Source organism: Nannospalax galili, unplaced genomic scaffold (assembly GCF_000622305.1).
Source record: "Nannospalax galili isolate Female #2095 unplaced genomic scaffold, S.galili_v1.0 scaffold284, whole genome shotgun sequence".
NCBI classification, from domain to species: domain Eukaryota; kingdom Metazoa; phylum Chordata; class Mammalia; order Rodentia; family Spalacidae; genus Nannospalax; species Nannospalax galili.
In genome coordinates, this window is record NW_008354281.1 from 6,862,447 (window position 1) to 6,879,611 (window position 17,165).

The 17,165-nt window shown below is 42.7% G+C and overlaps 1 protein-coding gene across 1 annotated transcript in view; it reads right to left on the reverse strand.

The window, feature by feature from the left end:
- Window positions 1-307: 307 nt before the first annotated feature.
- Baalc (BAALC binder of MAP3K1 and KLF4) overlaps window positions 308-17,165 on the reverse strand; it is an 85,329-nt gene continuing 68,471 nt past the window's right edge. Inside the window, exon 3 of the mRNA XM_008851549.3 lies at window positions 308-4,593. Within this exon, the coding sequence (XP_008849771.1) occupies window positions 4,483-4,593 (111 nt within the window). The 3' untranslated portion in view covers window positions 308-4,482. The remainder of the gene's footprint in view (window positions 4,594-17,165) is intronic.

Genomic DNA, 17,165 nt, shown 5'->3' on the forward strand with positions numbered 1-17,165 from the left:
ATTAAATAAGTTTTTAAAAAATTAGAATTAGGGTCTAGAGAGATGGCTCAGTGGTTAAAAACACTGGCTACTCTTGCAGAGAACCCAGGTTCAGTTTCCAGCACCTACATGACAGCTAGCAACTGTTTGTAACTCCAGTTCCAAGAGCTCTGATCCCCTCTTCTGGCCTCTGTGGGCATTGCACACACTGGTGCACTTACATACATGCAGGCAAAACAATTATACATAAAGTTTAAAAGAAATAAGTAAAAATTTGAAAAGAATAATTCTCTTGATTTGAAAAACCTTTTCCTATCCCATCTTACCCTATTTTCCCAAGAACCCTGATTTTTCCCTCCTTCTTCATTTCCTGTACCCAGTTCATCAGTGAGTTATAGTCTTTCTACTTTCCAAATGCACTCAACATTCATCCATGGCTACCCATCCGCCACCACTACTACATTCCTTATCACCAGCATCTGTCCCTGGGGTTACAGGGATGGCCTCCTCTTGGCTTCCAGTTTTCATTCCTGCCCCTCTCTTCTTCATCTTCCTGCTAAATGCTATAAAGAATGTTATCACCTTCAATCATCTCAAATTGTTGCCATTATTTATTTCTTTATTATTTTTGTTTCTTCTATCAGAACATTTTCTCCAGGAGGGCAGGGAGTAGATGTATTTTATTTCCAACTTCTCATATACATTGAAGCTTTTCAATAAATATGTTAGAAAAGATGAAAGCAAACAAATGTATAATTTTAGCTATTATATCATATTTGTAATTTGCCTCCTCAGAAAACTTTGCTGATATTGGCTACTTCCCAGACTCATAGGACAAGGTAAGAAGACCTTCTGTATTTCAATAACTCCCTAAAAGAACAAGAAAACCAGAAATTTAAGAACACAAATTGTAGTAGAAGTAAATTCATCCACTTCAGACAGGTGATAATAAGGCAGAGCTGCTGTGTGTAAGACACGCTAAGTGGTAAGGCCCTCACAAGCTGGTGACACGAGTTCCATCTCCTCCAGACATGAGCTCTAGCCAACTAGTCAAGTGGCATCAGGGGACTGAGGAACAAAGACCTTCTAGTTCTTCTAAAGAAGATGAAATTTTGTGTATCAATTTAAATTAGGTTTGGTGGCAAATTATAACTTGAAGTAGCAGCTTAAATGAAGTGTGTATTTCTGTGTCACAAAAGGTCTGAGAATGAACAATGCAGGTCTCATGAAGCCTGCATTGGAACCAGGGACTCAGGCTTCTAACTTTCCTCAGTTTGGCACAGTTTCTACTCCCAAAGTCACTTCGCAGCCCAATGGACTCACTGAACTCCAGTCATTACCTCCTCATTCCAGGCAGCAGGGAGGCTGAGGCTCACAAGTGGAGTTGTTAACTGTAAATGAATGTGTGTCCAGTTGAGGATGAAGAGCAGAATGGATATTGGAGCTGTGGTGCCTGCCAGAGCTGGCTGTGTATGTGGAATTCCCAGTTTTCACACCATTGACAGCTGAGTGGAGCATGTTTGCTATCTAATTTCAACAGAGGATCCGCCTCTGTGGGAACACTGCTTAGAGAAGCAGATATGATTGGAAGAATTGCTGTGACTTTGGGAGAGGCCTGCAAGTGGGGCTGATGAGGATGATAAACAGAGGGAGGTAGTAGGACTTTCACAGGAGTACAAACAAACCTGTGAAGATGGGCAGTTGGAGAAAAGCGAGGAGGAATAGTCATCCACAAGTGCATAAGGCGCTGGCAGCAACCCAGGCACCCCATCTCCTTTCCCTTTAGGTCCAGACAGTTATCCCAAGAAGTACAGTTTCCATCTTCCCCTAACTATGAATTTGCTTTCTGACCTTAGTTGAGAGTGCCTTCTCATGCCAGATCAGGCTCACCCTGTCTTGGGGGACTAAGTGATCCTGGGCCAGACCCAGCTCTGTAATCACTGCCCTCTTCAGTCCTGCACCCTGCCCTCATAGGCTTGGGCTTGGTCTAATCTCAGGCTAGGTGACAATTCTACTCTAGATGGCTGATTCTTCTGGCTGGGGCAGGTCCCAGGAATGGTGGAGAAAGCATTGATTTTGAAGTTGACTTTTCTTTCTGCCATCCCAGCCCAGCAATATCTGGCTGAGTGGACTATAAATACCTTTCTAAGTATAAGTCGGAGCTAATTGTATTCTTCTTACCTAATTCACAAGGCCGTTCGGAAGATTTGTAGGAATCACTTATGTAAACTGCCTTTGGGGGGTGGGGTGGGGAAGTATAAACAGCTGTACATACAGATTTAAGGTTCCAGTAAAGATTCTCTGTAACCACCCACATATGTTTGAAATTAATGGCTTTATTGACACAAACTTTGCAATGGAAAGTGTTATCCCAATAGGACAGTAAGAATCAGTTCCTGTCTTAAACACACATTAAAAAAAAAGAAGAAGAAAAGAAAAGAAAAACATTGCCAGATGGAAATTTCAGTGGCATGGCCAGATCACTGGCCTTCTGTTCCCTTCTCCACTCAAAGTAAGAAAGTGTTTCTATATATGCAGAGACAGCCTTTCAAGATGGTGAATTCCAAACAAACATGCATTAGTGAACTGAGGCAAACACAGAGCTGGAAAGAGGAGCTGGGCTTAGCCTGTGGCTGACAGCACATCAACTGGTGAAGCAACATGTCAAAACACAGCGCACATGCCCTGGAGAGCAAGCCCTTGAACTCGCAGGATCGCTGCCAACCTCGCAGCAGGACTCCCGCCTAGCAATGCCACTGGGGACATAAGAGTCACCAGGCTTGCTTTTGTTTTATTTTTAAAATTGTCAGAACATGAAGTTCCCTAAAAGCCCTTTAATGAGGAGTCAAAATGATAGAGGTTTGGGAAAATGTGGTGTTGTATATGGCAAAGGTTTGTACAGTGATCAGGAGAAAACACCTATTTCTATGATTTGACAGAAATCTACCCTTAACATAAAAGCGAGATTTTACTGCAGAGCGAGTCACAATGCACACTGTGCCTTGGGGCCAAGTCAGTCTCCTGAACATCAAACTCACTCTTAGAGTCAGGATATATAGTCATGACTGGTTGGACTCCAAGTTCCTCAACAGCTATTACAGTAGCTGGCACAAGGCTGACACTGAATGTTCAATAATAATAATAATAATAATAATAATGATGATGATGATGAATATACAATCTACACTTTTACTTGTTTAGGGAAATAATGTCAGTATGTGCATTTTAGCCTGCATAGGTTACTTCCTGTACTGTGTAGTGTGTAAGCACATCATCAGGCTGCTGATTGCCGCTAAACATGGAGTTTGTTTGGTACAGTTTGAAATAACTCGAACTCTACCTTTCCTAATCCCACGTATGTTAACAGTCCTCTAAAATCACGCTGTTACTTTGCAGGAAGATGTATGCAGCTGGACATTTTTCTTTAATGCTAGAAAATTATTCCTATCAAAATATCTTTTTGTGTCAGTTGCCTACTGCCCAACACAGTGCCTGTCATTTTAATGTCAATGTGAATACACATCAACCAGGTTCTGGTTTTCTAAAGTAATTACTTTTCAGATACCAAAATAACATAGTCCTTGGGGCTATGTACAGAAAGGCCAAAGAATCATCATGTGTGTCTTCACATGTTCTAGGTCACCTCCCTCCTGTAGGTAGTATCCAGCCTTTGATTACAATGGCAAATGACCTGACTAGAGAGACAAAAGCCACAAATGACAAACTAAAGGAAGTGAAAAGCTATGGAAAAAATGCAGTGTCTGGCTGGGCCCTGGCAGGCATCACAGGTTGGATGCATTGCCCATCACAGGTTCGATACAGGCATTATGGTTTGGATGCCTGTCTGGGAGGCCTTTCCAGGTAGAGGAGAAACAGGTGTGACTGTGTCACAGTGACCTCTCAAAGGCACTCCACAGGCGTTGGTCGAGTCTGTGTGTGAAACTGGGTTTAATCTGTCTCCTGTTGAGCTAAGGAGACAAGAAAGGCAGGGCATTTTCCTGTTTCTTTGGTTCTCATATTTCTGGATTTAGAGTTGGACGAGAGCCAACTTTAAAGTGAAAACAGTAAGTTTTGTGATGGCAGTATTTTAAAAAGAAAGAAGGAAAGAAGGGGCTTGTCTGAAACCATACACTTCGAAACCAGGATAGCTTCACCCTGTTATGGGAACCTTACCCCTAGGGAGCCTGCTCCTGCCTGCTTTTCTGTGTCAGAACTCACCACAGCTACAGCAGACCCTGCTATGGAAGCTACAAAGGGGGAAAAACAAAACAAACCACATTTTGGCAATTCATTGACATAGTTCAGGACTGTTCAATGCATTTTCTGTATGTGATAAACAGGAGGCTGAGAAGGTCTCCACAGCTCAAGATGCTGTGTGTTGTCAGGTCAAACCATCTCTCAAGGCGCTCCGTGGCATCTATGTTTAGCAAGCGAGACACTTCTTTGAGGATCCTTGACTGTGAAGGCCTCCAAAGAACTTTATCTGCTCTTACATGCAGTCTGTTAGTTGATGCAGTTCTTTGTGATTCTTTTATTTCTGTCCATCTGTCGGATGTTCTCTGCAACACTGATAGTGACTTCTTTTGCAGGCATTCGCTTAGCATCTCTCTTAACCTGTTATAAAGTTGAAAACAGTGAATTCAGTTACTAGCAAATATCCGAAGTTTATCCTCTTTACATGAACTTCTTGAGATTACTATAAACACACAGACAGGCATGGAGAATGGCCTAGAAGAACCCATGTACATCACTCCTCTTCAGAGGTTTTCTTTAATTAAATTTTTCGATGTTCCATTAAAACATAAAAATCATACACATTAATGGAGGTGACATGTGATGCATGTGATACATACCTACACTGTTTTTTCAGGTTTGTCTGTTGGCTCCCTTAATACCAACCTAGCACAGAGCCTGGTATAAGACATGCTCTGTAAAATATCATTGAGTGAATGGATTAACTGAAAATAAAGGGAAGTGAAAGAAAGTTTCCCCAGTTGGCCTTAGCAGAGCAGTGAAGTTGCTGAGCGTCAGAGTCAGGCTTTGGTTCAAATGCTGACTTTGTGGCTCCATGGTGGACAGGTGTGTCTAACTTCATTAATATGAATTTCTTCATCTGTCAAATGGGGAATAATATCATCTACCTCATAAGATTTAATAAAGACTAAATGAGATAACATATAGAAAATACTTGGCCCAATGCCTGTTACTAAATTAAGAGAAACCTCAAAAGGTAGAATTATCTATTTTTAGAAGACAAACCCATGCTAAAAGCCAGAATTAATTTTTTAAATATTTTATTTATTTATTTTTTATGTGTATGAGTGTATTGCCTGCACATATGTGAGTGCACCTGTGCCATGCAGTGCTGTGGAGGTCAGAGGAGGGCTTTGGATTTCCCGGAACTGGAGTTAAGGACGGTTTGTAGCCGCCATGTGGGTGCTGGGAATCGAACCTGGGTCTTCTGCAAGAGCAGTCAGTGCTCTTAACCGCTAAGCTATCTCTCCAGCCCCTAATTTTAAAAATTGAAACATTAATTGATCTGTAGTTTCTTCAACATGTGCCCATACCCCACTTCTTATAAAGTGAACTGACTTTAGTGGGGTTAAAACTCCATTTAATAGGGGGTTAAACTCAGTGGAGTTTGTGAAAAGTGTAACATACTTGGATGTGTTTCTGTGTGTTGCAGTGAGCATGAAATGACGTTGCAAGTCACCTCTAGAGGTCTGTGCCACTTCATCCCCATTCCAGAAAAGATTTGCTGCTCAGCTACAGGGAATACAGTCAGCAGAGAGCCTCTAGCTGTCCTCACAGGGGTGACCTCAGCTTCAGGGAGCTACCTCACCTAAGGTTGTGCACTTCCAGAAGAGGTCCAGTATGGGAAGAAAGAGATACAAATATCTGACTGTTGTGACCCACAGTAGCACAGCTCGTGAAACCCATTCCTCCACAGAGCTCCCCAAGGCTGTCTGTCTGATCTGAGGCTCAGAATCTCCCTCTGTCTAGTCCAGGCTCCATCTCTCCCTTCCACCAGCACTGCCCTACAGGCACTTCCTAATGAGCATCCTGCATGATGACAGGTCTCATTCTGCTTCCTGATAAACACAGTCTTAGATCCTGTGGGAACAGTTGTCATAGCCAAAGAATCTTTCCATGCTGAGTATGATTCCATGTGGATAATCGCCTATTGTCCGTACAGCATGGTTCCTCCAACACAAGTCAACCATGTCAACTGAAGTGCATCCAACAAGTTGTGGACTGTTGTAGCACAGACAAAACAAGCCATTCTGTTGAGTTTATACATAAATGATAGGTAGGTGTCTAAATGTCAACGTGTGCTTGGGTAGCTGCTGGTGATGTCCTCTCTGTATCCTCCTATCCTCCTTACTCAGCAGGGGCACCCTTCCCCCAGCTGCCAAGTCCTGACTGCAGCACCCTCCTTTTCCTTTTTTTTAATTTTTATTTTTTACAAAAGTTGTCCTTACCTGGGGCTGGAGAGATGGCTCAGCGGTTACGACCACTGACTGCTCTTGCAGAGGCCCCAAGTTTGATTCCTAGCACCCACATGGCAGCTAAGAATGGCCCTTAACTCCAGTTCCAGGGGAATCCAATGCCCTCTTCTGACCTCTGCGGCATTGCATGACATGGGTCCACTCACATACATGCAGGCTATACACTCATATACATAAATAAAAATAACAAATTTTAAAAAGTTGTCCTCACCTGATTAGAACCAACTACTCCAGAAATGCCAGAGAGGTTACTCCATAATCCCTAGGAAGTTGTTAGGGATACAAAAAGCTGGCCCTCCTGCCTCAGAGAACAAATCTATAATGCCACACACCCCATAGCTCCCTATAGGATCAAGGTAAGGCTATCCTAGAACTGCTCAACCAAGCTCACATACCTGCTGAACTTGAAACTCTGGCTGACCTACTTCCTTGCTACCTTACAAGTATCAATCAATTTCTTGTGGAAGGCTCATAGAATCTTCAGCTTTGCTCTAGGGAACCAAGCATAAGATAATACTTTATGGACACTGTGGGTGTTCAAGGACAACTTCAGTTCAGTCACTTTTGTCTTATATCTTGATTTTAAAAGATAGAATTTCATTATTTTCCTTTTAGTGTCCTCAGCACAGTTCTGAGATATAGTGAGTCCTCAATTTATCTTTGGCTGAGTAAATGGATGAATGGATGGATGGATGCCAGCATCGCCCTTTTGATGCAACGTTGCTTTAACAACAAATAGTACATCTTGAGGTTCTGTCTTATGTTTGGGTCTACAGTGCTTGCACTGACAACAGAACTAGCAAGGATTTATGGGATTATTTCTCCTCAAAAGCAGAGAACTTAGTCTCCCATCCTTCAAATTAGACACATCTGATTATCTATCTCTCTGTCTATCTATCTATCTCGATCCTCAAAGCATTCTTCCTAAGCAGTTGCTTGATCTTCCACTTCACATTGAACTGTATTTACATCAAGCTACTATATGCCTGCTAATCATGCTACAGGAAACAACACCAAACAATGACAATGTGTTCTAATGGGAGGCGTGGCAACTGTGAGGCCAATTCTAGTTTACTTTCATTTGGGTTATTGTTACCTACATGCAGGCATAACACTCATACACATAAAATAAAAATAATAAATAAAATATTTAAAAAAGAATAAGATGCAAACTTCCCAAGTTGCAAAGTTTTTTAATTTGTTGGTAATATGTCACAAAAAATAAAGAATATTCACAGAAAATAGTCTTTTGAAAAATACCAAAAGGTTTTTTTGATTAATTAAGTGTGTGTGTGTGTGTGTGTGTGTGTGTGTGTTCGACTTTGGGTGTCTTCCTCTATTGTTCTCCATATTATTTTTTGAGACAGGATCTCTCACTGAACCTAGAGCACACCGTTTCAGCCAGGCTGGCTGGCCAGCAAGCCTTGGGAATCTGCTTGTCTCTGCCTACCTCAGAACTGAAGTTAGAAGTATATGCCACCATGCCAGTCTTTTACATGGGTGCTGGGGATCTGATCTCAGATCCTCATGTTTGTACTAAGCCATCTCTCTACCCTTATTTCAGCCTATTTTTAAGTTTAAAATCCTAAGCAAAATTTCAGGAGTTGATGGTTCTCAGTTTCTGAGCTGGAGTAAAGCATCAAAGGCTACAAAACGGGCATTCTCACATCAAGTATGGGTTGTATATGATTATAATTCCAACCACAGTGAGGCAGTTTCTTAAAACTGTACATCATCAGTCTGTTCAGTGGAACATGCTGAGTAAAATCCATGGAGCCAGCACAACCTGGACTTGGCACAAGATTTGCCACCAGCTAGGGTAGCATGACAAGTGGGCTGAGTCTTGATCTTTTACCTGAGAAACACAAAAATGAAGTCTGCTTCTTGGATGTTTTCAAGAAGAATAAGCCTCTCACTTAGCAATGGTAAAGGTTCTGGTTTGCTGACCTATTTTAAAATCAAAAGTCCCACAGTCTATAAATAATCTCAGGTCCTAGCAAACCAGGACATTATTCTAATGGTAGCTATTGCCATTAATTTCCTTCGAAACATTATGTCAAATGTACCGCCTGCTTCTGCCTCCTGAGGGCTTGGATTAAAGGCACATGCCACCATGCCCAGCAAAATATACTAAATTGTTATCAAAGCACTTACTGTACTGAAACTGATGATTATTGTGGCAATGGCTAACTAACAACAATAATTCTATAAGAGATGGGCTGTGGATAAAGGACAAGCTGGGGTTTTGATACCCAAACAAACCCATTTTCAAATAATTACAAGATTAAATTCAGCAAACCAATCAAAACTGCACATTTTCCTTCTTTTAGATTTATTTATTTATTTTGTGTGTTTGTGTGTGTGTGTGTTGGGAAAAATGTCCTTGCTATGGTGCCTGTGTGGGGAGGTCAGCTTTTGGGAATTGGTTATCTCTTTACACCTATGAGTTCTGGAGATTAATCTCAGGTGTTCAGACTTGGCAGCAAGCATCTTTACCCACTGAACCATCTTGCCAGCCTAGAAATGAACGTTTTCTTGCAAGTTTTTTACTTAAAAAATATTTTGTTTTTATTTTATGTGTATGAGTGTATTGCCTGCATGTGTGTAAGTGCACCCATGTCATGCAGTGTTCAATGAGGTCAGAAGAGGGTGTCAGATCCCCTGGAACTGGAGTTACAGACTATTGTTAGCTACCATGTGGGTGCTGGGAATTGAATCCTGGTCCTCTGTAAGAGCAGCCATTGCTCTTAATCACTGAGCCATCTCTCTAGGTCCATCTCAACAGTCCTGATCTTGCAAATTTTTTAGAAAAAAAAAAATTTGGCTTCTAAGACAGCCACCCACAGATGCCCACCTTTTATAACTGTGAGGAGATCCAGGAGGTTGGAAGCTGTTGCAAATCTAGTTACTGATAGGTAAAAAGTTGGCGGAGAACAAGAGAATGGAGGAGGAGGCACCAGGACACAGATAAAACTCCATCAAAATAGGGTTTATTAGCAAAGGAACACATGGGACAGATTCCCTTCCAGGCAGGGAAAATGTCTGCCAGGGTCTTGAGCTGGGGTCTTTTAAAAAAGGAGGCTTCTGCTTCCTGCAGAATGCGGGAAGATGTTTTTTTTTTTTTTTTAAGTTGGAGCAGGGGAAAAGCAGGACTGTTAAAGCCTGTTCTCTTTAGACATCAAAGGGGAAGCCTGATGTGCTGGCCAAACAGTGGAGAAAAGTCTGCTTCTCTTGACTTCAAAGACCAAGGTGCTTATCACCTAGGTTCCCTTTTATCAGGAGCATGAGAAGTCCTTGGGATCCTGTTGGTGATGGGGCAGGGCTATCTGAACCTTAAAGTTACCACATGGAAGACTTAGATTCTGTTGTGACTTGAATGTGAAATGCCCTCCATGTGTTTGTTCTCCAGCTAGTGGTGCTGTTTGGGAAGGCTGTTGATCCTTTAAGAGGTGGAGCCTTGGAGGAAGTGAGTCACTGGGGGTAGGGCTTAAGGTTTTGTAGCTCCACCCTACTTCCTGTCCAGTCTCTGCTTCCTGGCTACAGACATAGTATAACTAAGCCACTTTATGCTCCTGCCAGTATGCATGTATTGTAGCTCTGAAACTGTAAACTAAAATAATCCCTTAAAACTGTGAGCCAAAATGAACTTTTCCTTCTTTAAGTGGCTTTTCTCTGATACTTTGATGCAGGAATGAGAAAAGTAATTAACACAGATTCCAAACTCAAATAGGAGGGAAAAAAGAAGAAAGAAAACCATGGCGGTGCCAGATATTTTCTGTAGAAGTTCTGAGAAGTGGCTTTTCTCTCTTTTGATAAAGTTGTGTAGATATAAGGAACTGTTAATCTCTTTGCCCCTCAGAACCACTTTACAGAATAGATATACCCACCTCTGGTATGGTTTTCAGCCAGGGAAAACTTGGTATTCAATATCCCACTTGTTCTTTAATGACAAGAAAGGAAATTGTGTCTGTATTGTAATTGCTGGCTTTAAAAACATCTATCTCATGGCTCTGTTTGAAGATGAGAGAAACCTATTTGGCACCTTTTTCTTTACAGCTATCTGCTAGTTCAAGCTTTCCTTCACTTCTGATGATCTTATTTTGTGAGCTTTGTCACCACTGACTCAGTAATGGGCCACCTCTTGTCTCTTACCTACATCAACAGATTTTTTCTATTCCTCTCTTGTTTCGTTTTTATTCCCACAGGTTTAGAACTCTGTGAATTATAGCTTCAAGTCCCCTTGATAGGCCTCTTTAATTACAAGTTATTTGCTGGCTGCCATTTCTCAAGGATAGCCAGATTGTCGATGATAACGTCTTGGCAGCCTCCAACCCAGATGGACTTGTTTCTCTTGGGGTTCAGAAGTCAGTGATCCAGCTCATTCCCTGTGGAGGTGGGGACAGCGTGCTGGCCTCAGAGAAACCTGGACTCAAAACTCCAGCAAAATTTGCTCAGCCTTTTCTTGTTTTACCCTAAATGAAAATAGAGATGTCCTTGGCTTTGCTTGGACTCAACAAAGAAAAGCAAGGCTTACTGAGAATCTGGCTTGTCAGATATCTTTTTTTCCCCCCTGTGGTATTAGTATTTTTAATGATAAAACCAATGCTGGGTGTAGCACAAACCTATAATCCCAGCATTTGAGAGGTAGAAGCAGGAGGATCAGGCCAGCTTCAGCTACAAAAGGAGTTGAGGCCAGCCTGGGCTATATGAGAGTTTGTCTCAAAAGGAAAAAAAAAGCAATAAAATTATTATAGTTTTTTAAATAGACAGATGTGGTGGCACATTCCTGTTGTCCCAGTACTTGTGAGGCAGAGGCAGGTGGATCTCTGTGTTTGAGGCCAGCCTAGCCTGTATAGCAAGTTCTAGACAGGGCTACAAAGCAGGACCCTGATTTTTATTTGTTTGTTTTTAAGGCATGGTTGCACACAACTTTAATCCCAGTCCTTAGGAGGCAGAGGCAGGCAGATAGATCTCTGTGAGATCAAGGACAGCCTGGTCTATAGTGACTTCCAGGCAGGCTGGGACTAGGGAAACCCTATCCAAAAAAAAGAACAACAACAACAAAAAAAATTGATGAATTGATGAGCCAGATCATCATCAGTGGTACATACCTATGATACCAGAACCTGGAAAGCTGAGGCAGGAAGATTGAAAGTTAAAGTCCAGCCTAGGCTACAAACTATGGACTATACATTTAGACCCTGTCTCAAAAAAAAAAAAAAAAAAAAAAAAAAAAAAAACACAAAAATTAAAGAATAGAAAAGGGTATGGTAATACCATGCTCTGGTTCCCAGTGTCTTCCTCCCGGGTACTCATGGTTAGTAATTATCCATGGGCTGTTACAGGAAGTATATACCATCATAGAACTTTGTTATTCTCGCGCTCAGTAATTCTTACTTCCTGTCTAGCCTTTCACCTCAGTTTGAACTGTACACTTAACTATTTTCTACTTAATCATCAGATTATAAACCTCAAGAAAGTACAGTCCTAGACTAGCTTGATCTCAAGAGTCTATCTTAGTGCCTATCACATAATAGACATCTAATAAATAATTTGAAGAACAGACATGTAATGATAAATCTTCAGAAAGAAAAGGAAGGCAGGGCATAGTGGCACATGCCTATAATCCCAGTACTTCGGGAGGTGGAGGCAGGCGGATCAGGAGTTCAAGGCTGTCCCTGGGTACATAGCAAATTAGAGGCCAGAGCGTCGGCTCTAAAATAAAACAAAAACAGAGCGAGAGAAAAGGAGAAAGAGAAATCCCCAGGCACAGAACCTATTTGCATTGTCCCGCGTAAATGCCCTAGAACTTTCCTGCTGGATTTCAATTATGTAAATAATTGATTTCTCATACATCACCACTGAAACAGATGGTGATCTTACTGTGCTTGCTTGCACTACAAGGCAACTGAAGTTACTCAGGCTAATGCAGTTCGCCCAAGGATAAAGTCCTCTAGGTGATGAGGCGGCTCCAGGTTCCACATCCTGGTGAGCTCTGATGAAGCTCACGGTAACTTCTCCAGCATTATGATTCAGGTAATGAGAGGGAAATAGTTTGAATTTCAACATGGCCAAAACATAGCTCAGTGGATGATGCTGGACAAACATTCAGCTTGTAGGCCTCTATTTTTCCAGGTAGAGAAGGATACCTAACCTTTCAGGGTCGTGGGGGTTAAAAACATGCCATATACAGTGTCTGGTACATAATAGACACTCCAAAAATGTCAGCTGTGATAGATTGTGTGAATTACAGAAGAGCCACAAGCCTCACTAGGGAAAGCCATAAATCCCTTAGAGTGGCTAACTGGCCCTAAATTGGCAGCCTGGCCTTGCTCAAGCCTTATCGACTGGTCGCTCCCTGGACTGAGACTGTTTATGGAGCCCACCTGTCTCTATTAGTGCAATAGGTAACTCACCTGCCTGAGAAAATAATCTTGGGAAGAGAGACCCTCAAGGACACCAGACCCCGGCACAGCGTTAACTCTTGCAACTATGTGCAGCAGAGTTCCTACGTAAGCCCAGACTGCTCCCCTTTCGATCAGATCCTCATTCCTCTCTGAAGAGCTTGTCAGCCTTTGCTGTGTTCCTTGAACAGAGGAACATTCTTTCCTTGCCTATGGCAGGTCTGGCTTTGACTCTTATTTGTACACTTTAAACTCCTTCCTTTTCCTGCTCTCTTAAATCTAACATGTTGCTTACTCCCCACTGTAAGGGACTAAATCCCTGATAAGCAGACAGGGTCACTGAGGACTAATAAAGATGGTACACTTCTTGTTGCTGCTTCTGAGACAAAGACTCTGTGTGTCTTCCCCCACCCCCATGCAGCAGGGTCCCAGTTTAGATAAAACCAAGACTGGCCCTAGAGACTTGGACCTGTGACCTGGGAGCTCTCTCTTTGTTTAAGTTGACCAGTCCAAAGTGAGGAGAGGGAGACCTGCCCCATACCAGCAAAAAACACTTAAAAGGCCCAGCCCTCCTGGAGATTTTAGATTTTTTTTTTAGGTTTCCCAGTCCCCTCTTCACTTGTGGAGAGCTTATCTCTTTGTGTGAATGTGTGTATGTGTGTGTTTCTTCATTTTTTTTCTAAATAAAGTCTGTTTGCCTGTTGTTCTCTGCTATGTCTGAGATTTTTCCTGCCTTTTAATCTTTAGTGGAGAAAATAAAGTCAATCAAGACCCCTAGACAACATTAACACCTCCTTCTGAGTTAAAAGAGCTTAGTCTTGTAGGCTGCAACTCAAGGCCTTGGACTTCATTTCAGTCAGGTCCCCATTTAAGGAAGACAGACAATAAGAAACCTCCAGTTCCCAAATTCCATGAATTGACTTCCTGCGGCCTCCTGAATTTTAGAGCATTAACGTAAGGTTAATCAGGAAATATCCCATCTCAATAACTCCACCAAGGGCCAGCTGTTAGCCTTAGACAATGGGATCAGACTTGCTTTGACTCAGCCTACGGAGCCATCAGGAAGTGTTGCTTTTCCCCATGAATGTCAAATGGAGAGATGAAGCCAGGTGTAGTGGTACATACCTTTAATCCTGACACTCAGGAGGCAGAGGCAAGTGAATCTCTGTGAGATCAAGACCAGCCTGGTCTATATAGCCAGACCAACTGGGGCTACTAGGGAGACCCTACATCATAAATTTAAAATAAATAAAGTGAATAAATAAAGTGAATTAATAAAGTGAATAAATAAACCAAAACAAATGAGTGGAGAGGTGATCATGAGGAAGATAGCAGAGCAGCCATGACAGGATGGTGGTGCTGGAGCAGGGCCAGTGCAGGGGAAGCCCTTTTTGAATCTTCATGAATTGCTAGGCTATCTCATTCAACTCAGTAACCTCATGCAGTTACTGAGTGCCTACTAGGTACATAAACCTGAAGTCAGCTCAGATATCAAGAGAAAACCACAGTGAATAAGGAGAGCTATGGCCTGAGCGCCATCTAACTGAACTGGTTTTGCTGCAGAGCCTTAGGTGAACATTACGTCTTGCAAATCCCTACAGAAATCTCTCCATGCTGCCATCATAGATCCCTTCCTTTTTCCCAGGTGTGGGCTGCAAAAGAATGCCCCCACAAGCTCTTTCAACAGCTTTCCCCCTGGGTCCCCCATGGTTTCATTTGCTCTCTCCCTCTTTTTAGTGCTTTGTTTTTGTTTTCCTAAGAGGCTCCCCTTTGCTGTCCAAGCTCTTCCTTGATGTGCCTCACATGACCATAGTCCAGGAAAATTCCTCCCTGATCCTATCCTTCTTTGAGCTCTGTGGGGTTTCCCCCATGTTTCCTAGACTGAGCCACACATTGCACTTGGGGTGGGGGGCGGTGAGACTTCTGGAGGAAGTCCCTTAGCTGAGAATTAGTCCAGACAATGGCCAATTCTTTTAGCGTGGCCTGGTCACTTTGCCAAGAATAATAAAGCAACTGGAAAATGTGCAGCTTTTGAAGATATGAAAGCCCCGTGGGCAGCCAGTCACATGCTGAGAGCTCTGCTTACAGCTGTATTCAGGCAGGTACATTTCTACTTCCACCTGACTGACTAATAATTTAGGGGTTTTTAATATTTATTCTCTCTCTCTCTCTCTTTTTCTCCCCCCCCTCTCTCTCTGTGTGTGTGTGTGTGTGTGTGTGTGTGTGGGAGGTCAGAGGATAACTTGCCTGTGTCAGTTTGCTCTTTCCACTATGTGGGTTCCAGGGATCAAACTCAGGTTGTAATGATTGGCAGTAAGTACCCTAACCTACTGAACCATCTCCTCGCTGGCCCTGAGAGGGTTGGTTCATTTTATTTTATTTATTTATTTATTTATTTATTTTTCTTTTAAGGAAGGGGGTGAGTTCTAAGCCCCACGAAATGGCACCTGTGGTTAGAGTGAGTGTTTGGAGGCAGCCCAGAGTTCCTGAACTGCTAATTAGCAGAAGGGAAGCTAGCTTCAGAGCTTCCTTGCATGCTGTTTGTGAAGCAAAGGTGGGGAGTCGGGCAAAGAACACCAAGCCAATGATTTCTTAGATGCTATGAGGTCAATTTGGTCCCAAACAATCAAGGAAAGCTGTGTGCAGTAAAGCATTCCCTACCAAAGCAGTTGGTTCCAACCCGTGAAAGATTATTGCTGGCACAATCGTTTTGACAGTTAGCAGCTATTAATGCCAGGAAGAAAGCAGGGACCAGAAAGAAAAAGAGATATGGTTCATTTGATGGGATGTGAAGTAGATAGGGCTCAACGCATAAAATGCTGTTGCTCGTGGTCATCCGTACTGTTGTTATGCCCTATCACCCTTCAGAAAGGAGTGAGCTATGGAGGGGCATCTGTGCTAAGCAGAACAGTTATTACCCCCTATAGTGACCTTCCAGGGCCTTCAGAACACCTTTCAAGTCTGCAGCTGCCTTATTTGTTCCATATTATCTGCTTCTCACTCTCACCCCAATCAAAACTGGCTCTCAGAGCAAACACATCTGCCTTTCCCATTCCTGAGTCCTTGGCACTCGAGCAGTGTCTGGCATCTGAACAGCACTCATCAGATCTTAAGAATACTTATAGGAACTATGAGGAAAGTTTCCAGGCCTAGCAGGGATTGCTTTTAACCCACAAACTTGTCTGGTAATCTGAATGAGAAAACTGCAAGAGGTTTGTAGATGAGGCTGTAGGCGACTCCTAGGGTGTCTCCTGGACTAGAAAAGCTTCTTTAAAATGCTGAAGAGTCATCAGCCAGGTGATGGTGCATGAGGGGAGACACTGTGAAACACTGACACCATGGCTTACATACAATAAGCCCATCATAAGTTGAAAATAAATGGAAAATGAATGAGGCATATCTAATTTCTGAACATGCTAGCTTGGTAACGCGGCCAGCCGTGGCGAGTCAGCTGGCCCTCGTGTGCTTTCCAGGCCTACTGGAAGCTGTTATTCTGCTCCCCGTTGCTGCCCAGCATTACAAAAGAATGCAATACCAAATGGCACAAGCTCAGGAAGAGATTCAAATTTGGAACTAGAATTGTGGTATTCAAATTATGCACACAGTTCTCCAGCTATTGTAAAATATAGCTGAGGATGACCTTGAACTTCTGATCATCCTACCTCCACCTTTTGAGTACTGCAATTACCCATGTCTGGTTACATGGTGCTAGAGCGTCAGCCCATGATTTTGTACTGCTAGGCAAGCAGCTATCTACTGAGCTACAGCCCTGGATGCTGCTTTATGATCTTATGACCCACCTATCTCCAGCACTTATATGGATGTGGCCATGTCCCATATTCAGGTCATACAATACATACAACTTGATAGCAAACCTCAGTTTACTTGCCTGTAAAATGGGGGTGATGCTCTTGGGAGGATTTAATGGCCTAGTAGACCTAAAAGGACTTTGTAAAGTGCAGAATACAATTTTGAAGTGATGGATGATGAGGGCAGGAAGTGAGGTGGGGGAAACAAGTACATGGATCAAGTCATTGCCCAGGTAAATCTGCCACCTCTCTACCATGACTCATTCTGGCTGAAAGAGTAGGGTCTCAAGTATGGGGCGGAGGGTTGGGGACTCATGCCTAGTCCTTCACTAGAATTGTCACCAAGCTTCTGAGCATGGTTCTGTGGGGCCCAGTCTACCTTGGTCTGGGTCTCTTGAAGGTCAACTTATGCACAGGCAGAGTGGACAGTACAGGACCCTTGGAAGACCACCATTACTCTCACC